This window comes from Sceloporus undulatus, chromosome 2 (genome assembly GCF_019175285.1).
Source record: "Sceloporus undulatus isolate JIND9_A2432 ecotype Alabama chromosome 2, SceUnd_v1.1, whole genome shotgun sequence".
Lineage (NCBI taxonomy): Eukaryota > Metazoa > Chordata > Lepidosauria > Squamata > Phrynosomatidae > Sceloporus > Sceloporus undulatus.
Genome location: NC_056523.1, coordinates 11,757,470 through 11,783,522, shown reverse-complemented (window position 1 = coordinate 11,783,522; position 26,053 = coordinate 11,757,470). Strand labels below are relative to the sequence as shown.

At 42.9% G+C, this 26,053-nt stretch overlaps 1 protein-coding gene across 1 annotated transcript in view; it reads right to left on the bottom strand.

Moving 5' to 3' along the window:
* TNXB (tenascin XB) overlaps window positions 1-26,053 on the bottom strand; it is a 140,610-nt gene that overhangs the window by 14,611 nt on the left and 99,946 nt on the right. The window contains 9 exon segments of the mRNA XM_042450345.1: window positions 388-531; window positions 1,418-1,540; window positions 4,463-4,780; window positions 10,889-11,173; window positions 12,805-13,092; window positions 17,945-18,235; window positions 19,651-19,839; window positions 19,842-19,943; window positions 24,587-24,925. Of these exon segments, the coding sequence (XP_042306279.1) occupies window positions 388-531; window positions 1,418-1,540; window positions 4,463-4,780; window positions 10,889-11,173; window positions 12,805-13,092; window positions 17,945-18,235; window positions 19,651-19,839; window positions 19,842-19,943; window positions 24,587-24,925 (2,079 nt within the window).

The following is a 26,053-nucleotide window of genomic DNA, read 5'->3' as shown; positions in this document are numbered from 1 at the left end:
ATCATCATCATCATCATCATCATCATCATCATCATCATCATCATCATCATATCATCAGTGCGATTTCTAGATAAGTTGATTTACCAGATTCTCATTGACTTAGTAGGCCTGCTCTTGTTAACACTAAGTATAGCATTAGGCCAAAGTAAGTACAATCGACCCTACACTTATCCACGGATTCTTTAACCTTGGATTAAATTTCCACGGTTTGAATTAAAGAAAAAAAAATTCCAAAGAGAAAACCTTGATTTTGCCATTTTATGTAAGCGGCATCATTTTACTATGCCACTCTATTTAATGGGACTTGAACATCCACGGATGTGCAGGGTCCTAGAACCAAACCCTAGTGGATACCAAGGGCCCACAGTACTAATATGTACAAGTTACCTGTGGTGACATAGCCCACCAAAGGTTCGCTCTCTTCAAATCCCCGGATGGACACCACAGTAACCTCATAGCTGGCCCCAGGAGTCAGACCCTCGATGGTTGTTCTGAGTTTGGATCCATCCACAGAAATACTTTGGGGTTCACCTGCAACAAAATGCCCAAGCTCAACTGGTGCACTGATCATCATCTAGTTGGGATGTAATACTCAGGATCACAGACTAAGCAAAGATGAGAGTTGCAACAGCAGGGCTAACAGCATACAAATGTTGAATCTTCAGTGGCTACCTTTTGGGACAACAGACCCCATAATCCCCCAACCAGCATGATCACTGGCCAGGTGGGCTGTGGCATACTGGCAGTTGTTGTTGAAAGAGTTAACTTGACCAAGCTCTATGCAACTATATGGTAAGAATTAGGAGTTAGAATCATAGAATTTGAAGAGACCACAAGGGCCATCCAATGCAACCCCCTGCCATGCAAGAACTCAAAGCATCCCAGACAGATGACCATCCAGCCTCTGTTTAAAGACCTCCAAGAAGGAGACTCCACCACTCTTTGAGGGAATGTATTCCACTGTTGAACAGCTCTTACTTTCAGGAAGTTCCTCCTAATGTTAAGGTGGAATCTCTTTTCCTGGAGCTTGCATTCATTGTTCTGGGTCCTATTCTCTGGAGCAGCAGAAAACAACCTGTTCCATCCTCAATATGACATCTCTTCAAATATTTAAACAAAATCTCTTAACTTTCCCTTCTCCAGGCTAAACAGAGTTAAATTCTTCCATCCAAATGCACATTTGTGTTTAAGACAGGAAGCAAATCTGAAAAGGTTGAAGATTACCAAAAGCTATCATGAAAACATCCAGATGTTGTTGAGGTATAACTCCCATCACTTCTTATCATTGGGTATCCAGAGTTGCCTGGAACTGGAGTACAACCTTCTGGAGGTCTGAAGAATTACCATCTCTGGGTTACAGGATGGTAAGCTGGTAAAGCCAATGCTCAGGGTACAAGAAGAGGACATAGAACTTTACCTCCATCTGAGGGTTGGAAGGAGACTTTATAGCGATCAATGCGAGAGGATGGTGCTCTCCAGCTGGCCACAACAGAGGTCTCACGGATGTCACTAAACCATAGATCCCGGGGACTGTCCAGTTCTAAAAGAAGGGGAAGGAAAGAGATGAAAGATGGACACAGTTAAAAAAGAAAAGAAAAGAAAAGAGAGCACCTTTGGTCCCTCTTTCACTGAAGAGAAGGGGGAAAGGCACCTGAAGTAGATGAACCTGCCTTAGGGTTGCCACACCATGCTGGCTCATGCTGCTTTTAAAACTCCATGTTAATGTTGTTCAACCCCGGTTCTGGTACAGAACATGTCAGACATCATCCGGACTACCTGCACCAGAACTGGGGTTTGAGCTGTGCCTCATCCAAACAAAATAATACCAGAGCAGGGGTATGTGGGGTAGGAATGGGCTTTTTGGCCCATGCAGACAAGGTCCTAGTTAGTCCTATGGTTGATCCTCCACTCTGCTTTGTACTGTATCTACGTTCTGGCTTGAAGCAAGTAGACTAGACTGACTTTTCTTTATCCTTTCTCTCTGAGAATTATCCCTTCATTTCATCTTGATCTTGGAATACCACTTTAGCTAGCTAAGATTTCAGGCTGATCTTAGAAACGTTGCTCGTTCAGTCTACAATTCCTGAAATCCATGGCCAGTGTGCATGATGTCTGGCCAGCGCCTCCACACTGTGGAAATAAAGCAGTCTTTAATTGTCATGACTATCCTGTGGAATCCTGGGATCCATAGTATGATGAAGTACCAGAGCTCTCTGACAGACCAGGCTGAGTACCTCACCAGACTAAAAAACCCAGGATTCTATAGGACAGCATCATGGTAGTTAAAGTGGTGTCAAACTATCTTATTTCTGCTGTGTGGGTTCACCCTGGGAAATCTGAGGAGCTGTAAGCATTCTAAACTGGGGTGACCAGATGCCCTTCTTTTCCTGGACATGCCCTACATTTCAACCTTCTGTCCAGGATGAATGTCAAAATGTCCTCCATTTTGAGCATGACTAAAAAGCATGAATTTACCTTTATATGATTGCTTTCAGATTTTATTTTGCGAGGTCCTACATTTTTTTGAATGTCCTACATTTTGTGGTGTTTTATCCTCATTTGCAGTTAGGACATCTGGCCACCCTGTTCTAAACTAGTTTGGGGATGGAGCTTGTGGGCGGTGAGCTCCCTCTCTTCCCATGCCCTAATCCAAGTTCTGACTTCTTTCAGAGAAGCTGCAGTTTTCCTGAGAGCTGCCGAATGTGGGTCTCCAGCATGACATGGAGAAAAGGGGCCCTCCAAAACAAGGCCCACGCTTTGGCACTGGCCTCTCTCTTGCTCACTCCTCTTCCCCACAAAATCTGCCCTCCCTCTCTCTGGGGATTAACCCCGGCCAATTCTCGTTGACCACAAAGGAAACAGGGAAGTGCCAGAGATTAATTTCTCGGTCTCACAAAGGAAACCACAGCTGGACTCCAGCCCATCACTGTATGAGCCAAGTCAGAAATGCAGCTGTCGGTTTGTTTGCTGCTTCCCCTAAGACCAGCTCGGCTCCCTCTACGTCATGGCTTCTGCATTCACCCCCTCTTCCAGTGACGTCACTGGGGAGATGCAGGGGGTGCGGACCACACCAGGTGACACCCAGAAAAGGGTTAATACCATATTGAGCCCTCTTCCTGCTTCGGTGCAGAAGGGGCACATTTGCATCCTTGCCAGATGTTCTGTCCCTGGGCTTTCTCTCCAGGGAGAAAGCCCAGGTATGGGGGAGCAGGAGGGACCCATCCCTTACCAAGTGACACCATAGTTAGTAATGCCAGTGCCTTCACTCATGTCCCTTCTAGCAGAGGTGAACTGGTACAGTTAAAGACAATGTCCACAACCAGAGTCTGGAATACAGCCATCCCTTTGTATCCAGGGAGGATCTGTTCTGGCCTCCTTCATGGATAAGTCCTGTTGTTCCTTATGGTGGCATGATGTGCGCACGGCTGCTAGAGAGGCTGCACACACGTGCCTCCATTAACAACAATGGGGGTTGCCATCCGCGGAAGCTCAAATCTGTGGATGGCAAGCCCATGGCTAATGACAGATCACTGTAGTTACATTTCTTGTATACGGCAATGTATCATATAGGCTCATGTTCTCCCACTGTCCTGATTTGGCAGGGACAGTCCTAATTAATTCTTTTTCACCCCACTTTTCCAGCTGCTTAAAATGTTGCAGTTTTTCCTCTTCTCCTCCCATTTCCCCCCTTTGGCCTCAGCTTACATCCATTGCTGCAAGTTCAAAGTGCAAAAGGAGTTTGTTCTTAGTTAACTTCGTGGAGGGAGGGGAGAGAAGGGGTGGAATCCTGCCCTTCTGAGGAGCTCAGGCAAAAGCAAACTGCTGCAGCATCTCCAGGCTTGTGTGCCCTTCCTACTTAATAACTTTTGCCAGAGTCTGACAACACACTGATGTTGCTTGACCATCACTTTTCATTTCTGAAATTTTGGAGGGTATGTATTTGGCAACATTTAATTCAGATGACAGATGCCACAAGCATCATGCCAATGCTTCAGTTCAGACACTTTTTCTACCCCTCCATTTTTTTTTTACATTAAGAGTATGGTTACATTAACATCCCCTTCCCCTTCTCCTTTTGTGTCGTGTCTTTTTAGATTGTAAGCCTTAGGGCAGGGAACCGTCGAATTAAAAAGATTGTATTTACAGAGCTGTGTAAATTTACAGCGCTTTATAAACAAAGGTTAATAATAATAATAATAATAATAATAATAATAATAATAATAATAATATGGTTTGAGTGTTGGACTATGACTCTGGAGACCATGGTTTGATTCCCCGCTTGGCCATGAAACCCACTGGGTGACCTTGGACAAGTTACACACTCTCAGCCTTAGGGGAAGGCAATGGCAAACCTCCTCTGAACAAATCTTGTCAGGATAAGCCTGTGATAGTGTCTCCATAAGTTGGAAAGGACTTGAAAGCACACAACAACTACAAAAGATGACACTTGCAGTCTTCTGACCTAGGCTGCTGGTCCTTGCTGCTGTGTTGATGTTGGCTACTTGGGATCCTTCCTTGATGCCATAGACTGTCAAGCTGTATTCAGTGTTGGGTGTAAGACCACGCAGCACAGCTGAGCGCTCATCCCCAGCCACTGTCACTTCCTTGGCTGGCGGGGGGCTTCTCCCACTGCCCAGGAGGGACTCCTTGTATCGGACCAGGAAGGCATCAAATTCTCCCTCAGGAACTTCCCAGGTAAGCTGCATAGAAGTGGGCGTCACTTCGGAGACAACCAGGCGCTCCAGCACGGTGGCCAATTCATTGGGTGCATCTGGGAAAGCTGGCCAAGAGGGAAGAAGAATGGGTGAGTGGACAACAACATGACAGATAAGTTTCAACCTGAAGACATTATCACATGAGTCCTGTTCTTGCCACGATTGTGCTTGTTGAAGAAAATGGAATTATACCTGTTTGTGAGCAGCCAATATCGCATGTCTTGTCAATTCTGCAAGTGGGGTTGTTTTGGCCATTGTGCTTCTTTCCAGACTCCCCCTTAACCCTGCTCCCCTTCCCTGTGCCCTACCCTGTATGCCTCTTAGGGTCCTTAAATTTAATTTTTAGTTTCACTTTTTAATGCAGTTCTGGAGTTCTGCTAATGTGATTTAAGTTAAAAAAGGAAAAGGAAAAGAAATGTTAAAAAATAAAGCCATTTGGGAATAGTGGGTTGGGAAGGGCAGACATGGGGAGAGGAGAAGACTGTGACACTGCATAACTGCCAATATTGCAACTGCCACGGCAGTGATGTTTCGTATATGAAGTCAATTGACACTACTCCACTATTGGTAGCTTATTGACAGGTTTCCCCCATCAATGAAAAGGAATGCCCTACCACCCATCACAGAGCTTTTAGAAATACATTAGAAATACATTTAAAAATACATTTAGAGCCAGTGTGATGTAGTGGTTTGAGTGCTGGAGTATGACTCTGGAGATCAGGGTTTGATACCCTGCTTGGCCTTAGAAACCCATTGGGTGACCTTGGGCAAGTCACACACTCTCAGCCCTAGAAAACCTTGTGATAGGTTTGTCTTAGGGTTGCCATAAGTCTGAAAAGACTTGAAGGTACACCACCACCACCACCACCACCACCACCACCACCACCACCACCACCACAAACCTTCAGCTGAGCATTCAAATGACTGAGCATTTTAGGCATTCAAAGAAAAGGGGCAGACAAAGTCACCAAGGCATGCAAACAGAGCAAATAGAATAGTTTGCATGTGTGAATGATTTTCAGTGTCTCCTTCTCTTCAAGGAAGGAATTTGGAGACTACAGGGAAATTTGATTCGGAAGGCAGAATTCTTGTTCGTGGGGCAATGCCCCCCATCCCTGCCACCCTCCCATCAATAACATTTATTTATAACACCCTTTCCACCAAGGGGCAGCAAATCAAACATACACAATCAAAGAGAGAGAGAATAAAATACAACACTATACTATACATAAATCTACACTTCTACTCTACACACATTTCTGCTGTCACCTCTAATTTTCCCTTGATCTTTTTTGCATAGAAAACACTATTAAGATTCCTGTGGCAGGAAGAGGGGGAATCTTTTAGTTAAGAGACATTGAAGTTTAATAACAGCTCCCCCTCAAACTATGCTTTTTGGGTGACCCACTTTGCCCACCCCTGAGTTATATAAAGGACAGAGATAACCAGTGGACAGAACTGGGGGAGAATTCTGAACTCCTCAATCTCTTGTTTGCTCCACTTCTGAAGTTGAAATCACGCACAGACACTTTTCTTTTCATGAGATTCAGGCAACCCCCTGGTTTAAACAGCTGATGTCACATCTAGTTTCATCAGCCCAGGAAAAGCTGCACAGACCGTGGCCCTTCGCTCCTGAATCTGGCGAATGTAGAGGAACCACTGAAATACACATTTTTTTAAACACACAAAATGCAACTACAGTATGCTAACTCCAACTGTCGGCGAAATGACAATGCTGCCAATATCAGGATTCCAGAGCTATACAATCTTGTGGCTTTGCGATTGTGAGACACTACTTAAACCTTGCCGCTATAAAGAGATGACTCTTCCACCAGCATTTAAGCCATTGAGACCAGAGAGTCTGCATCTTCAAAGGAGAAGCAAAGCTGGAAAGTGGGCTCCAATGCTCTGGAAAAACTGGGCAACTATTCTGTAAGAAGTGGCAGGTATGTTTTTAGAAAAACAAAAGATACTACATTAAAACAGCCCTCCTCCTCCTTATCCAGCTAAAGTTGGTAACGTATTGAGTCTCCCTTATCTGAAATGCTTGGGATCAGAAATGTTTTGTTTATTCGGAATACCTGTATTTGCATACATGTATGTGACTAATCTTTGAGATGGGGTCCAGGTCTAAACACAAAATTTATCCATGGATTCAACCATCCATGGCTTGAAAATATTTAAACATATACAGTTGGCCCTCCAAATTTGTGGCTTTGACTTTTGCGGATTTGATTATTTGCGATTTTGATTAATATTTTATCTCTGGGAATCTCTAGGTCCTCCAGTGCAACTGTGGCAGAAGTTGACCATAGAGTACTGCTGGAGAACCCAAAAGGTCCTAGAGAAAACACTTCTCTAGGCATTTGTAGGTCCTCCAGCATGAGTCTATGATCAACTTCTCTTGGGTAAAAAAAAATATTGTGCTTTTTAACTTGTTTTTCCACATTCATGAGGATCCTTCACACCACTGTATATACATTCCAAACAGCAAACCTTGATTTTGTCATTTTATATAAAGGACACCATTTTACTATGCCACTGTATTTAATGGAGCCTGAGCATCCGTGGAGATTGGTGTTCATGAGGGGTCCTGGAATCAAACACCAGTGGACACCAAGGGCCTACTGTACACATAACTTGAAGGTAATTTTATACAATATTTTAAAATCATTTTGTCCATGAGACAAAGTTTGTACACAATGAACCACCAGAAAGCAAAGACACCACTATCTCAACCACCCCATGAAAAAAGTTTTGGTTTGTGAAATATTTAGGATTTTGGAATTGCAGATAAGGGAGATTCGACCTGTAGCATGAAAGCAATAGCAAAATGATCATATAGAACACTTCTGATCGATAATTCCTGAAGATGACCAAACAACTACATAACAAAATTGATGGTCCAATTTTGCCAGATTGTTGGAGAGAAGATCTACTTTTAGGGAAAGCTTGAGCCCCCTTCCCTCCCTTCAGGGGTCCATGGTACTGCTGGTAGCCCTTAGCTTTTCTTTCTGCCCCATCCTTCCACTCAGCCTTAAGGATGGCCTTGAGGCAGAGAGAAATGCACGGAACAAGCTGTTGGCCTCATTCATCAAAAAAGCATTAAGGCGCCAGTGCTCATCCCCCTCCCTGTTCTTGGCATGTTTAGTTTACGAAACCTAAGTGTTTGCCGCTGTCAGTTCATTAGGAAAAGTGGCCTGACTTGCGCCATTAATCTCTCCACACATTTCTACATTTTGTGCATCTGTCCGGCTCTTTTGATGAATGCTGGCTGTTGCTGTTCCAAGCCAGCAGACTCCAAAGTCACATCTCCTCGCTCAGTTCCACTCTAAATGAATTGTGGTAGAAACAAGATCTGCCTCTCCAACACCATTTTCATTTGAAATACAGCATACGGGAAGATCTCATCTTTTCCCTTCTGAGCAACTGTCCCAACATAAAAAATACACCTCTATCCAGGGCTGCCATTAGCCTTAGGAGGAAAATGCACAAGCTTGCAATGGCCCCAAAGGGAGGTTTCGTAATTTTGCTGGGGCACAGTTTTCATTGAGACCATAGCTGGGGAATAGGGTTGCCAGATTTCAGGACCTGGCTCTGAGTCTCAAGGTTTTTTTTTGGGGGGGGGGATTAAATCCCAGGCAGACTGTACATTTTTCAGATCCAAGGGCTTGTCTCCAGGCAAGAGAAAAGGAATGCATGCAAATCTCCAGCCCACCTAGGAGAGCACCAGCTTGCAACAATTTGCAAGGCTTTTAATTGATTTTAATTTATTTCTTGCTGCAACAGACTCTCCAGGAGGCTAATGGATTTATTTAATTTGCTTCTTCCTTTCTTCCTAATCCTTGTGGTACAAAGAGGCTAGGTTAAATTTTTCTTATCCCATCTCTCTAAGAGTGCGTCTACACTGTAGAAATAATGCAGTTTGACAACACTAGTTTTACTGCTATGGCTCCATCCTACAGAGATGGCAGAGAAGGCTAAGACCTTGCAAAACTATAGATTGCAAGGTTCCATAGGATGGGGCTACAGCAGTTTAAATCAAATCAGTATTTCTACAGTTTAGATGTACCCTAAGTAGATGAGAAAGCATAATCATCTCATTCAGTTTCATTAAGGACAGTCATTTCAGTTAAGGTTTCTGTCTTAATTTTCAAACAAATACATTATCTCTCTCTCGTATTCTCTCTCTCTTTCTCTCTGTTTATGTGTGTGTGTTTGTATGAAATTCAGTGAGCAATTGTGTTTGGTACATGATGCACAGTGCTTAGTGAGATCACCTAAGTCACAGGTTTGGTCTGGAAACCGCAGAGTCTGGGACAATCTTTAACTGGTGGGGAAGAAAGGGTTAAGCCTTTCCTCGCATGCTACAGTCCCGATGAAAATCAGGCGCCCTTGCAGACCCATTGATTTATTTTAAACCCTGACATAGTTTCTGATGACGCATTTGGCATCACAATAACTAGTTTGACCCTGAAACGGACCTCCTTGTCAAGAGGCACGATTTGTCTTGCTCAAAGTGGAAGAGGTCCCAGGCACGTTTTTTTCCACCAGCTTGGAAGGAGAAGGGATCAGTCTGATATCTTGCTGTCCACTCAAACCCTTTGCCCTATAAATGTGCTGTATGACAAGTGCCATCATCCCCATCCAATATCAAGATTGGAAATTGGGAGATGGCAGTGTTATCCCCCATTGATCCATGGAAATCATTGTGTAATCTCTATGAAGTCTTGTGGGATTTCTGGTACTGCATGACTTCCCCCTAGATCTGGCATGAGATTCGCACCAGATCCCAGCCAAAGAAGACTTGGCACAACAACACCCCTCTGATCAATGTTGGGATAAGTCATCTTTGCCTCCCTGGCAACTGGTACTAAGAGGCACCAACCACATGCTGAATAGCCCTCTAGAGCTTTAACCTCCATGAATTTGTCTAATTCACCTTTTAAAGGTTCCCAAGTTCTGTAGAAGGAAATCCCAAACATTTAATTCTGTCCTGTGTTCGGAATAACAATGCAAATCTTCACTTATTTTCTCCTCACAAACAAGCATGAAAAATTTCAAAACCTTTCTTCTTGTTGTGCAAAACTGTGCTTGGGCATATTTTTGATGATTTTTTAAATTTTTATTTTGGGTCTGGGGGTGCAAATTTCTTTTATTCAAAAACATTATATTTTGTGTGCTGCTTTTGGCACAAAACTGGATATGCCCCTTAGAAACACAATATCATTTTGTGCCCAAATACTGATTTTACGTGCATGAAAATTTTACAAAAAAAGACCTGAAATATGAAATCTCTTTTCAGAAACCCTGAAAAATCTCATGTAATGTGTCCAAATGTGTTGAGATACTCTTCCTCACCAAGTTCAAGAAAATTTCTGAATATTCTTTACATCTATACTGAAGTGTCACCTTTATTTGTCCTGCTGTCTCTCATGATTCAGCGTTGGCCCAGGATGTCACTACCTCAGTGGTATGGCAAGAAATTAAAATGTCATCACATTAAAATGTGATGCTGCTCCAACCGCCATACTGGGGGGGGGGGAAGGGTTTAAAGGGCAGACAATGGTGATGAACCCCGGCAGCTGACTATCAACTGTTGTTGCTCGTTCTGGTTTAATTTTAATCTCACATTTAATCCCACATAGAAGTCATAAATACTACGGGAGGATGACCCTGGCTTTGGCATTCAATTATATATGTGTAGTCCTTCTCCCTATCACCCTGCGAACAGCCCTGTGGTGAAACAGGAGTAAATGAAGCTGATCCAGAAGAGCTCGGGTGCATCCACACTGTAGAAATACTGCAGTATGACACTACATTTAACTGCCATGGATCCAAACTACAGTTATCCTGGGGTTTGTAGTTTTGTGAGGCACCAACACTCATTGCCAGAAAAGGCTAAAAACCTCACAAAACAACAGATCCCATAGTGCTACAGCATTTAAAGTGGTGTCAAAATGCATTATCTCTACAAAGTAGATGCATCCTTCTTGATATATGTTCGTGGAAAATAAATGAGGAAGGGAAGAAAAAGACTAGAATAAGTATTAAATTGCAAAGAACAAAAAAAGCACATGGAGCAGTGAAATGGACAAAATACAAGATGAAGTGGAAGAAAAATGTACAGACAGTTCTGGAAGGCTGGATGTAAAAACTGGAGGACCATTTACCTGTGACTGCATCAGTAGATATTGGTCCAAGCCGCTTCCTCCCTAAGATGCCATACAGGTTGAACTTGTATCTGTGAGAATCCATCAGGTTAGAGATAACAACTGTGCGGGCATCGGCATCAGTGGGCACAGTCTGCAGCCTTCCTTCAGCATCCTTGTACTGGATGAGGAAAGAATCAAATTTCCCAGCAGGAATGGTCCATGAGAGTCGGACAGAGTCTTTGGTGACTTCGGAGATGAAGAGGTCACCCAGTGTAGGGTGGATCTCTGGTTCTTCCATTCGTTCTAGAAACAAATACAAATTGATCAATACTGTCAGGGCAGGGGTAGGCAACCTGCAACAACTCCCTAAACTAATTTCAAAACTGCTCTACGAACTTCCAGACAAAAGTGATCTAGCACCATGTGATGAGAAGGAGGGCCATTTTCTTACTTGAAGTGAAAGACACATAGCAACTTACCAGACTCCCAGTTATAGCTAAATTTAGTATTTAATGTAATTTAGAATAATATGTGCCGTATTGGTTTGAGTGTTGGACTATGACTCTGAAGACCAGGGTTAGATTCTCTGCTTGGCCATGAAACCCACTGGGTGACCTTGGGCAAGTCACATCTTCTCAGCTTCAGGGGAAGGCAGTGGCAAACCTCCTCTGATCAAATCTTGCAAGGAAAACCCCATGATAGATGACTTGAAGGCACACAGTAACATCAACAACAATGCCTTCCACTGAGGGTCGCCATGAGCCGGAAACAACTTGAAAGCACACAACAAACAACAATAAGAATGCCTTTCACCTAGGGTTGCCAGTTCAGAATTGTCTCAGGTTCTGAGGTTTCCAGGCCAAAACCTGAGATGTAGGGATGGTGCCTGGTGATGTTATTAAGCTTTACGCATTTAGTACCAACCACAATTGTTGAGTTTGTCATTAAAATGCACAGACACAGAGAACATATTTAAAGCCCTGCAAATGTTACCAAGCTGCTGCTCTACTAGCTGAGCTGGAGATTTTCACACAGGCCTTTCCTATTTCTCACCCCCCAAAATTGGAGTCTTTGCACCTGAAGATGACCCATAAAAACCTGAGACTCGTGGCCAGGCCATGAGATATGGAAACCTGACTTCCATCACACATGCTGCTAGTGGGCTTGTTGATGTTGTTGTATGCCTTCATTTGTGACTTGTGGTGACCCTAAGGCAACCTTATCATCAGGTTTCCTTGGCAAGATTTGTTCAGAGGAGGTTTGCCATTGCCTTCCCCTGCAGCTAAGAGAGTGTGACTTACCTTAGGTTGTCCACTGGCTTTCATGGTCAAGTTGGGAATCAAACCCTGGTCTCCAGAGTCATAGTCTAATACTCAAATCACTAATCCATCCTGGCTAGTGGGCAATTTAAAAGAAAAAGGACAGGCAGTGTGCTACGCACATCTATTTCCTCAAATAGAGGGAGAAGAATGGGAGGTTCAAAAATAACAACTGGGGAATTGCCCTCAGGATTTTCTGGCTGAGTTGGTTGCTTCACTTTGGAGCAAGGGCTCCAACCACACTGCAGAATTAGGAGTTTGACACCGATTTAACGGTCATAGCTCCATCCTATGGGCCCCTGGGATTTGTAGTTTGTGACACCAGAGCTCTCTGACAGAAAAATCTGTCTCACAAAACTACACATCCTAGTATTCCCTACCATAGGGCCATGGCAGTTAAAGCAATGTCAAACTGCATTAATTCCGCAGTATAGATGCAACCTATGTTTGTCTTTGAAGGAAAGCGACACTGAATTATCTTTTCATCTGGGCTCCATAACCTTCTCATATTAAGTGGATATAAGTGTTCATATAAATTTTACTATGGGGAATAAAAAAAAGAGAAAATAAAGAGTAGCTTGTATCTATTTTCCTTAGGGATTCTGAATCTCTGACCTGTGACTGCTTCGGTGGAGATGGGGCCAAGGCGCTTGCGTCCAGAGATGCCATAGAGGTTGAACTTGTATCTGCGGGAAGGCACCAAGTTGGAGATGACCACCCCACGGGAGTTTCTGTCCACAGGTAACGCTTGGGGTTTCCCCTCTGCATCTCGGTATTGAACAATGAAGGAGTCGAAATTCCCAGTCAAGACATTCCAAGATAGGCGAGCAGACGTACTGTTGATGTCAGAAGCGGAGAGCTCCCCCAGGCTGGGCCGGGGAGGGGGTGCCTTTTCAGAAGCAGCTGCAGTTGGGAAAGAAAGAGGCAGAAGGTATAATTCCCAAATGTCTGAGATGTTAGGAGGCTTAGGACAATAGGAAACTGGTGCTGTGATATTGCATTGTTGGTGTGTGTTTTCAAGTTCTTTCTAATTTAAGGTGACCATATCATGGGGTTTTCTTGGCTAGATTGGTTCATAGGGGAGTTGCCTTTGCCTTTCTCTGAGGTTGAGAGGGTGTGGCTTGCCCAAGGTTAGCCAGTGGGTTTTCATGGCTGAGCAGGGATTTGAAGCCTGGTCTATAGAGTCGTAGTCCAACTTTCAAACCACTACACCACTCAGCTAATCTGATACCCTGCATTGCAATACAGAAAAGCCTAGGCCAAACAAATGGGTTTTAAGGAGCCACAAATATCTTTATCGTATTTTGCTGCTATTTCATGATGCTTAAAGGTCACATGGTGTAGTGGTTTGAGCATTGGACTACGACTCTGGAAACTAGGATTTGAATTCTAGCTCAGCCATGGAAACCTTCTGGGTTACCTTGGGCAAGTCACACTCTCTCAGCCTCCAAGGATAGCAATGGCAAACCCCTTCTGAAGAAGCATAGAGTTGGAAGAGACCTCAAGAGCTATTCAACCCAATCTCATTCTGCCATGCAGGAAGACAGAATCAAAGCACCCCCAACAGATGGTCATCCAGCCTCTACTTAAAAACCTCCAAAGATGGAGACTCCACCACACTCCTAAACAGCGTATTCAACAATCCAGCAGCATAGAAATAATTGCAGTAATTAAAACAGAAATACTAGCCTCACAGGGAATTTTGTGATCAAGTAACCTTTATGCCCCCTCCTCAGTCTTCTGCCCAGATACTAAAGGCTGATGGACAATTTCAAAGTGACTGCTTGACCCTCTTATGATTCTTTGTCTTTCAGACAAACATGGACCTTCCAATAGTGGAGGCTTTTAAAGACAGGACCAGATCTTGGAAAAGTTGCTTTCTGGACTACATGGCTGAATCGTAGAGTCATAGAATCATAGAGTTGGAAGAGACCAACAAGGGCCGTTCAGTTTAAACCCCTGCCATGCAGGAACCCACAATCAAAGAACGCCCTACAGATGGCCATCCAGCCTCTGTTTAAAAATCTCCAAAAAGGAGACTCCACCACTCTTTGAGGCACTGTGTTCCACTGTCAAACATCTTTTATGGTCAGGAAGTTCCTCCTCATATTGAGCTGGGATCTCTTTTCCTGGAATTTGAATCCATTACTCCAGCTCCTATTCTCTGGAGTAGCAGAAAACAAACTTGCTCCATCCTCAACATGACACCCCTTTAAATATTTAAACAGGGTTATCATATCACCTCTCAACCTTCTCTTCTCCTGGCTAAACATACCCAGCTCCCTTAGACTCTCCTCACAAGGCATGGTTTCCAGACCCTTCACCATTTTTGGTTGCCCTCCTCTGGACATGCTCCAGGTTGTCAACATCCTTTTTGAATTGTGGTACCCAGAACTGGACACAGGATTCCAAGCAAATATTTAACTGTATGTTGGGGAGATGTTGTTGCCAGGTTGAAAACTGGAAAAAACTCCTGTACTTTTCATGGTTGTATAGAAGAGGGAATTTCGGCAGGTGTTGCTTGTTACTTGGTTGCATAGCAAGCAATGCCTTCTACACATTAAAGGCATAGCTGCCCTCTCCAGTATTCACTCTGGGAACTCTATATGAACAGTTTCACAGCCAGTAGAAATTCATCAGAATAGTCAGTAATATACCATATATATATATATATATATATATATATATATATATATTCCTTCATTCTATAATTCACTTTTAAACAATAGGAGAGAAAAATACTTCTATGCTTTAAAATCATTGTAAGACCGGCTATATTGCGAAGTACATTTTTGTGCAGCAGAGGGAGCTGTGTCTATTCTTTAGCAGTATATAAGAAGTGTGTCTGTCTGTTTACCCGTCCGTCCATCCGTCCGTCATCTATGATCCAGCTTCTCAACATCCTTTTTGAATTGAACTAGAATTTGAACTAGATTCTATGTGCCTGTCTGGTAGTGTTAGACATGGATGAGGATTTCATTTGATTCTCTTTTTAAAAAGTAAAAGCTTCCCAAAAGTTGATCATTTCTTCATAAATTTAATGGAAAGAGCTTAAGACTGTGAAAGTGTAAAAAATCAAACTGACAGACTGGTCCATCTCTAGTATCTCTGTATTAGGCGTGGGTGGAGGTAACTTTGTTTGAAGTTAGATCAGCAGCATTATAAAGAAATAAAAGTGTCCCTTTTTGAAGTCATGATGACCTGTAGATTACAAAAGGCTAAAAGCTATTCCAAGTTCAAAGATTATGGTATAGCAAGCACTGTCTGCGCAATATAAAGTACACAGCCACATCTGGAGAGCACATGGGAATGGGCCTTCTCAGTGGCAGCTCTCACATTCTACAACTCTAGTCCTAGGGCTTGTCTATACTGGTGGTAGAAGTCTGAATGGACTCCCTGACCTGTTCTGCCCTGGACCCACTCCAGAGCCTGTAGTGCAATTCAAGTTTCCTAAGGCTCCAGCCTTTGTTAAGGAAACAAAAATATTTAAATATCAAAAATATCAAAGCCAAGCCTGTTAGGGTCTAGCTTTAAATCAGCAGAGTAGCAGAAATGTGTCCTTGTCTAACAATGGCGGGATACTGACTCAAAAACAACACAGGAACGTTGCAGTTTAAACAAAAGTATACTAATGGCTTGACTCTACATATGCATAGAGGCTATATCTATATCTAATTGCTGCCAGTTCCATCCCGGATGCAGCCTGGGTCTGCTAAGCCACTTTGGTAGCCATTTTTAGAATGTGGAAGCTTTGGACCTGGGTGGCAATTGGTGGCAATTTCTTTGCGATAATGTCCAAATTAGGACTGAATTCAGGAAAGTTAAGCCAGGAAAGGTAACCCCATGCGATGGGATCCTTTGTGTGACAGAGAACTTCCAAAAAGGGGGAGTGACTTGACTCACATGGTTTGTTTACCAATTTGCAAAGTTACTCCCCTGTGATTCAATAGGAGCAAATGGGATGTTTGGATGAGGGGAGAAAGTAGGATTTGCATGCGGTAAAATCTATCTAAGGAGAAGAAGAGAGAATACACTTTCCCCTTCGTTTGTGTGGTCTTCATATCTGTGAGGTTCCTTTGGGGGGGGGTGCGGAACAGATCCCCTGCAAAAAATCTTCCAGCCAGCCCATTACCTGTTCCTCCACAGAGACATTGGGTAGATGTCTGCACATGTTCCTATATCTTTGTTCAATCCTTTCTTTCTTCAGAGAAACAGCTGAATTACAATATACCCACAAACTCCAATCCATCAACAGAGGGCTGAATAAAGACAAACCATGGGTTTGACTCTCCATGTAAGCTATGAAGCTCCTCTTTGAACCAGTCATGGCCTGTTCCTTTCATATCTTAACCAATCTTGCAGGGTTGCTAGAATATCAAGAAGAATAAACTTAAATACATACGCCACCCTGGACTATACTGTGTTGAATGGAGCAATATTGATGTGAAAGGGTGGGTAGGAATTTAATTTCTGTGCCAAGACCTGGTGTCTTCATAAAGAAATATCTGTGTGCATTTTCATTGGGTAAATGAATCTTCTGAGGGAGGGTTGAGAAGGCTTAAAAATAAAAAGCCAGAGTTACTGGTTCATATCCACAATCCTTACATATTCACTAGTGTAGAGAATATTTAAGGACTGTGAAAGTCCACTAGTCCTCACTTACTGGGCAGCAGCCCCTGTGAGCCACAGAAGTCTGTTCATCTGTTGATCAGGAAGCAGCTCAATTACGCTTGCATCTTCTCCAGTGAAAAGGAGAACTGCAACAGGGATCCTACTTTGATTGTTATACTGGAGATCATTCACAGGATGCGGTGGAAACATCAGTCAGCTGCTCCCTGATAGACAGAAGAACATACCCCTGTTCTCCAGAGCAGCTGCAGCCTAGTAAGTTATGAGTGAGGAGGCAGGGGCAGGGGGTTGGACTGGATGGCCCTTGTGGTCTCTTCCAACTCTATGATTCTATGAGGAGGTGAAGCTGGGAGACACTATTCAGCTATGTAACCAGGGTAGTTATGTAGTTAATGGCCGAAACAGACCGCAGTATAAACACTGTGCTGTCGGAGTGCCAAAAAGCTGCCACTGTGTAAATAGCTGGGCAGCTTCACGGCAGCTTCCTGCCAGCTTGGGGGCATGCGCATACGCCACATTCCTAAGCCGCCGAGAAGCCGGCATATTTTGCCAGTCTGTTCCAGCCCTAAGTAGGACTACATCTAAACTGAAGAATTAATGCAATTTGAGACTGCTTTAACTGCCATGGCTCAATGCTATGAGAATTCTAGGATTTGTAGTCTGGTGAGATATTTAGCCTTCTTTGTCAGAGAACTCTGGTGCCACAACAAACTACAAATCCCAGGATTCCATAGGATGGAGCCATTACAGTTAAACTGGTGTCAAACTGTATTATTTCTGCAATGCCAATGTAACCTAGGTGATCTAGAATCACAGCCAATAAAAAGTGAAATGGATAAAATAGGAATAAAGGAAGACAAGAAAATGACTTTGGGAGATGCAAAAATTGGTTTGAAGGGATCCTTTTCTGTGAGCTCAGGCAGAATAAAAATCTCATGCCAGCACAGTTGGGCCCATTGTTCTTGTTTGTTTTCCCAATGGCAACCTGAAAAAAAGAAAAGAAAAGAAAATGGTGGCAGAACCCTGTCTTTTTAAATTGGGGTTTGGAGATGACCTCTTCTGACCTGGAAAGAAAAGTGTCAAAGAAAAAAAAGTTGTTAGGTGGCCAAGCTGGGTCACAACTGACCTGTAATGGCTTCTGTAGAAACAGGTCCAAAACGCTTGCGTCCAGAGACACCATAGAGGTTGAATCTGTATTTGTGAGAGGGAACCAAGTCATGAAGCTTCATTGAGTGCAAACTCCCATCCACAGGTAAAGCATGGGGTTTGCCATCTGCATCTCGGTACTGGATGATAAAGGAGTCAAAATTCCCAGTCTCCACAGTCCAGGAGAGGAGGAGAGATTCTGCTGTGATGTCCTGGGCTGACAGTTCTCCAAGCTTGAGCTGAGATCTGCTCTCTGGTTTAGTGCCTGGACCTGGAACAAAGATGTGATGCTCAACTGAAAATCTGATGGAAAGATTGCTGTGGAGAATTAGTACTAAAATTGTTACGAGAGGAGGGTAACGGTGCATGAATTATACAAGGCAGAGGTGCGGGTCTGGCTCAACTTAAAAGCACACACAATGGTTTTAATTGACAGTACTTGTAATTGAAAGAATAGTATAAAGAAACAATAGAAATAAATAAAAAGAGGGAAAACACATCTGATGAAAGGGGTTGGTCTATGGCACTTCAGGCCCTATCTGCATGGGTCAAATAAACCAGCCTCCCCCTGTCCTTTCAGTGGAGAGTCCAGATGATGCACAGCCCAAACCCTGGGTCTGGCACAAAAAGACCAGACAACATTCAGCCCAGTCGGTGCCAAACCTGGGATATATCCCTGTTAAAATGGGTTTAAATAACTCCTTGTTTGCTCCAGATCTGGAGCCTCAATTCCTACACCAGGCAAGTTTATAATGTCCAGTATGACTGCCACTAGTGTGCAGAACTCACTCTGAGGTTAGAACAAGGCACCAGTCCAGAGATCACCACGTTATGCAGCACTGATTTTGAGGATCAAGACACTTTGGCCTGTATTCTTTTAGCTCCTACTAGAGTAGATTCATTGGATCCATTAGATTTGCCTATGTGTTGACTCGCCATTCAACAACTGATTGAATGTGTCTATTCCAATTGAGATTAACCAACAGGATGCCAGCTACTCTGTGGCACAAACAGTTTTGTCTTCCAGCAAAGGGAGTGGCTGGGTGCCTCAGGAGGAAAAGCCAGTTGCTGCCTCCCAGTAACTGCTGCCTGAGGCAATTGCCTCACTCTGTTTATCGAAAGGAGTAGAAAAAGATCAAAATCTTGGTCTTAAATAATTCTTTCCTGTTGCTTTTCCACCACTGAGATGAAGCTGGAGTATAAATTGTAAATAATAATTTTGGTTTTACTGTCACAGACCAACGGGCTTTACTGTTGTGTGCTTTCAAATAGTTTCTGATTTATGGCAAACCTATCATGGGGGTTTTGCAGCAAAATTTGTTCAGAGAGGGTTTTCCTTTTTCTTTCTCTGAGTGCCTAAAGTCAGTTTCCATGGCTGAGCGGGGATTTGAACCCTGGCCTCCAGAGTTGTAGTCAAACCACTAAAGTATGTCTAAGAACACCCTATGGAATTCATGGGGTTGCATAACTTGACAGGTGACGAAGACATCTACGTATACATAGAAGTTTAAAAGAAATGAAGAATTTGTTAAGCCCAAGTCACAGTTTGTGTGAGAGACAAAAAACTTTTGGAATCAAGTTTCTCGGTGCAGCCCTGGCTGTAATCTTAAGGAAGGAAATAAATTAGCATGGGAAAAGAGATTCGTTCTATGAGAAGCTCTTAAAGCAGAAAAGACAACCCCTGACCTGTGATGGCCTCTGTAGAGATGGGACCCAGTCGTTTGTGCCCGCTAATGCCATAAAGATTGAACTTATATCTGTGAGATGGAGCCAGGCCCGGGATGGTGACCTCCCGTGAGTTACCATTCAGAGGCAGGGCTTGAGGCTTGCCCCCTGTGTCTTTGTACTGGAGCAAGAAAAGAGTCCAAAGTCCCAGTGCACGCTCCAGGACAGACTGGCCGAGTCACTGGTGACCTTAGAGACAGACAAATCCCCTAGACTTGGCTGAACGGTACCTTCTCCCTGAGATGTCTCTTGTGCTGGAAAAGAAGAAGAAGTTGGGAGAGTGAGGAATAATGAAAAGCAGGCTCTGAAACCCCAAAATAGAGATTTAAAATGTTAAATTTAGGAGTAAGACATCCCAGCTGGGAGAAAGTCAATGTAGAAAGCCAACCTGCTGGAGAGAATTAGGAGCAGAAGAAGCCAATAGGGGTTGTAGTGAAGGAGACAAGTTGGAACCATCATTCCTTGAACCAAGCTTGATCTGTCATTGTTGGCAGTTGCCCTTGTTTAATGGACAAAAGCCATTATTATTTACACAAGGAATTTGTTTATCATCTCTGGACACATCTTAGTCCCAGAGGGAAGGCACTATGGGTTAAAAAATACTTTTCAAACATTAGACAGATATCTCTGAAGATGCCAGCCACAGATGCAGGCAAAATGTCAGGAATAAACTCTTCTAGAACATAGCCATAGAGCCCGAAAAACCCACAAAAAACCATGGATACCAGCCATGAAGGCCTTTGATTTCACATTAGACTGATAACTAAAGAGCAGTTAAAACACTCCAGTGTTTGTGAAGTTGAAGGCTTTCATGGCTGGCATCCATAGATTTTTGTGGGGTTTTCAGGATATATGGCCATGTTCTAGAAGAGTTTATTCCTGACATTAAAGTCTTCTAGAACATGGCCACAAAGCCCGAAAGACCCACAAAAATCTATTCCAGTGTTTGTGTGGGTATGTGTCTTCAAGTTGCCTGCCAGCTTATGGTGATGTCATAAATTTCATAAGGTTTTCTTAGGCAAGGAATACTCAAGAGGTGGTTTTGCCTGTTCCTTCTTCTGAAATACAGCCCTCCTTACTTCAAGAAGGAAGTGTGGAATCTGTTCAAATGGGTGAGAATCCTGTGGCCCTTTTGACATTGTTGGACTGCAACTCTCAGCATGCCTCACCATTGACTATGTTGGCTGGGGCTGCTGGGAGCTACAGTCCTACAAACATCTGGAGTTGTGCATGATGCTCAACCCTGCACTAGAAGCTCATTTGTTGTTCTTCAATGGGAGGGAAAGAAGTTATGGAGAAATTTCTCTAAAAGATGGCTTGTCTGCTACCACAAATCAGCTGAAGGAAGTTTGTGGTATATTCCCAGAGCTTGAATAAGTTCCTTTTGGGGACTCAACACAAGATTCTGCGAGTTATAGTCCAAAAAGAATTTTTTCTAAGCTCTGGTCATTCCAAGGTGTTAATAAAAGGACCTAGACTGGTACAGTTGGACTTTAGTCCACGGGGAAAATCGGGGGTGTAAACAGTGAAAATTGTGCAAAAAACGACCAATCATGATTAACATTTTCACACAACATTGTGATTAAAATGTCATTATCCTGGGAATAAACAGGCAATAAACAGCAACAAATCATTCACAGGGAAATCCCGTGAATGATTTGTTGCAGTTTACTGCCTGTTTATTGCCCATTTATTCCCAGGATAATGGCACTTTAATCACAATGTCATGTGAAAATGTTAATTGAGATTGTGCAATTTTCACGCAATTTTCGCTGTTTAACCCCCCCAATTTTTCTCTGTGATAAAGTCCGTTAATTAGTTCGCACTCTGTGTGAACTCTCTTGTTATTGTTTTTGGCTAAAACCGAGGACAGGCGCGGAAGGACAGTTTTCAGAAATGTTAATTGGGATCATAAACTCTCTCTGCCTTTCAGCAATTTTTCAGGGATCACTGCAAAAGAGCAGAGAAATTGTTTGATGGTCCCGGATTGGTTAGGATTGTTCAGTACACAAAGCCATGTAGCTTCATTTGTTCTGAATCAGTGGTTCCCAAACTTTGGTCTTCCAGATGTTTTGGACTTCAGGTCCCAGAATTCCTGGCTGTTGGCCAAGCTGGCTGGAACTTCTGGGAGATGAAATCCAAAACACCTGGAGGATCAAAGTTTGGGAATCACTGTTCTAAATGGTCTAAGCACATACCAGTATGTGCTCTCTGACTGGCTGGGACCACTGTAGAAAAGATGGATGTTATCTTAGCCTTCATTAATAGAACCATAGTTTCCAAGTCAAGGGAAGTAATAATTCTAATATATTCTGTGCTAGCCAGGCCTCATCTGGAATTCAGTGGTCCCTCCACGAATGGTGGACCCCCACGAATATGGAAAACATGCAAATAAAAAACCCACTATTCTTTTTAACTAAGAGAAGACTTCTCTTGGAATCTCCAGGTCATTCAGTGCAACACTATGGTCAACATCTGCCAGAAATTGATCACAGAATCATGCTGGAGGACCTACAAATGCCTAGAGAAGTGTTTTTGCTAGGAATGTCTAGGTTTTCCAGCACAACTCTATGGTCAACTTCTGGCACAGTTGTACTGGAGGACCTAGAGAGAACATATTAATCAAAACCACAAACAATCAAATCCACAAAAGTCAAAGCTGCAAATGTAGACAGCTCACTGTAGTGCGTTCAGCTCTGGGGACCTCATTTTAGGAAGGATATCGACAAGATGGAGCAGATTCAGAGAAAGGCAATAACAGGGTGACCGGGTGTCATAACCACAATGGAGGATAAGGCACCACAAAATGTTGACATTAAAAAAAAATGTAGGGCATTAGAAAACAAAAGCTAAAGAAAAGTAATATAAATATAAATTCATGCTCAGAATGGAAGATGTGTTGGAAGTCCTCCTGGACAGAAGGCTGAAATGTGGATATGGGATATGTCCTAGAAAAGGAGGACATCTGGTCAGCCTGGGCAATAAGAATGAGAAGAGGTATGGAAAACAAAACATATGAGGAGAGACTGAAAGAGCTGGGCATGTTCAGCTTGGTGAAGAGAAGACTCAAACTCTTTAACTATCTCAAGGGCTGTTGCAGAGAAGATGGTGCTGGCTTTTCCTCTACTACCTAAAAGGGTAGGACCAGGTCTAATGGTTTTAAGGTACAGGAGGGTGGATTTTGATTGAAAATTAGATGGAACGTCTTGACAGGGAATAATTCAGCAGTGGAACCAATTGTCTAGAGAGGTGGTGGGGCCTTGTTGTCTTCAAAAAGAGGCTGGGCAGCTACCTGCTAAGGATGCTTTAGCTCAATGATTGCCAAAGTTTGATCCTCCAGGTGTTTTGGACTTCAACTCCCAGAAGCCCTAGCCAACTTGGCCAACAGTCAGGAATTCTAGGTGCTGAAGTCCAGAAGGTCTTGAAGATTAAAGTGTCCCCTACTCTGTCTAGCTGGAGATCCTGCATTGAGAAGTAGGTTAAACTTGAGCAGTGGGGCTCATGGGGTCCCTTCCAATTCTGTGAAAGAGATGAAGGAATGCCAGACACTTCTAGTCAACAGGCAGCCACTTCTTTCAAGGTGAAATCAAACCTAGAGAACGTTCCACTCAGCACTAATGCATTTCCGGGAATATGGCCCAGAATTAGAGTTTTTAAAAGCACACTTTTGGATTACAACCTCCAGAATTCCTCAGCCGGAATTGCCAATGACCATGTTGCTTGGAGAGATTCTGGGATTTTCATCCCAAAATGTTATTTTTCCGAGCTGTAAGTCAAAATTTCGTGGCAATCATTCAGGAGTCCTGCAAGAGTCTGCCATAGGAAGTTGTCTTTATATGAGCCATTGCTTCATCTAATCCAGTACTAGCTAATGTAACTGGCATGAGCTCTCTAGGATTTAAGAATGGGGCTTTCCCCTACTCTGTCTGGAGATGGTGGAGATAGCACTGAGGATCTGTCACACTCCTCTCTACATGGGAACTCTGGAGCAGGGGTGGTAAATCTATCAGTTTCCCCCTTCATTTCTATTCTTTTAAATCATAAATTTGGTCCATTTTATAATAATGAGGGTAAAATATTTCAATCAGAGGCAGGGGATCGTAAGAAAAACGGTTAAAGGAAATGAAAGTCAGGCTGAATTACGTAAAGCCAATTTCTGGAAAGTAGGAAGTATTTGTTAATGAAAATTTGCCTGTAAGATTTAAATATGGGGATGGTATTGTATTGTAAGCTACGATTAATATATAGTAAGAGAGAGAGAGAAAGTAATATTATATTACTATACATATAGTATTACAATCATACAGTAATATGTATTACAGTAATACATATATTTTAAAAAATAAAATTGGTAAATCTTGATAACATACACATTTCTGTATGAAGATTTGCCCAATATACACTTCACTTGTGAGTAATTTTCCATGTATAATGCAGTTTTGAATATTTGTTTTTGAGAACAGACATATTTTTCTGTATTGGTATTCTTTTTGTGTGTGTTGGTATTCTTTTTTTTAAAAAAATGGTGATCTCTAGTCAAAGAACTGAATTTTGCAGGATAGTCAAGCTTTGATTCAAAGATTGGTTCAAAATTGTCACATTACATAAGTTTCCATTCAAATGTCAACAGATCAGATTTCTCCCACACCCTTATTCTGACATCCCCTCTGTGAAAAGAGAAAACACTAAACCGAAAACCATTGCCTTAAACAGAAATGCTCCTCTTCTTTTTTCTAAGATTTCCCAAAATGTCTCCCTTGACACATAGCTTGTTGTCATGCACCTCTTTGTGATGCTGAGGACCTGTCAATTTGTTTTTAAGTGCAGCATGCAGCAAACCAGAGAAAAGCAGCCAAAAAGCAAAGGTAACTGGAACCAACAAAAAGCTTCTGCTGACCTGCTGTGACCGCATCGATCACGATGGGCCCAAGACGTTTTTGGCCAGTGACTCCGAAGACATTGAATTTGTAGCTCTGTGAAGGTGCCAGGTTGTAGAGATGGAGGGAGCACATGGCTCCATCCACAGAAAGCATCTGGAGCTTGCCTGTTGCATCCTTGTACTGGATGAGGAAAGAATCAAAACTACCTTCCTGGATGCTCCAGGAGAGGAGAAGGGAATCAGGGGTGACCTCAGAGACGGTGAGGTCTCCTAGAATGGGCTGAACGCTCTCGCTTGGTTCCTCTAGCACCTTTTCATCTTCCTTCTCCTCTCTTTCCTGCCTTGGTGTTTCTGTAGCTACAAAAACAAGAGGAAGATGGTGGAGGACCCTGAGATCCAATTTCTCAAAAGGGACATTAACTTGAGGACAATGTGGTAGTAGTGATTTTTCAAAGGAGATGTTCATCCACCTGACCACCTCCCATTTGAGACCTTTTAAGTGGGGAAATTTCCACATTCAAAAATCATACAAATTTTTAACTGCTGCAGGCCTCTCTTTTCTGTAAGGCTGAGCAGCACATGTCACAACAACAACAACAACTCTTGAAACTTAGCCTTCTCAGTCAATCCAAATTCCAGGCAGGAAACAGTGGATACTACAGCCAACACATGGTACACAGATGGAACAAATATGCTTAATGCCTCATTGTTTGCTTATCTTGCAATTTTGATTACTGTAATATATTCTAGTTTGGCTTTCATTGGGAAGGATTCCTTAGCCTCCTAATATTGCTCCTAACGTCACTCCTATTCTGCTAGGCTTCTAATATTGCTTCTATTCCCCCGGTGCAACAGACCCCTTCTATGGCCATAACAATTGACAGCAATTGCATGGTATGAAGGGGCATGATTCATCCCCCTTTCCCCCTCCCCATCATATTTTCCAAGCTGGCTGAGGTTGCTTTTACTCCGTGCCTTTTGGCTTTTTTATTTTTATTTTTGCTGGATTACATAATTACAACAAAAAAAATGTAAAAATGAAAGGAATGGAGTAAAAACAACCTCAGCAAAGGCACGTATGCATTGAAAGGCATGGAAGTGGGGTTACGGTGCCGGTGCGGAAGGGACCATGGGTTGCCAAAGTAGCACACTTACACAACTGAAGAGAAGTGTGATACTGGAATTTTCAACCGGTGTGTTTCCTTTTGCTTCACTAACATGATTGTTGCAGGAAAAAATGCTGGTGTGATAAATCCTAATTCTCTAACCCAACACCCTGAGATTTGATAATCCCATCATGACCAGTCATAAAAATCACCAGGCATTGCTGAGTCTGGTGATAAGGACAAAATCTTCCTGGAAATCTGGTTCAGCTGTCTCCCTGATTTCTGAGATTTCACCATTCAATAACCATAGTGTGCAGAGGCAAAAGTATTCTGCATATGCTCCCCCGAATCACCATTTTTCCAAAGTGTTTCATAGGCC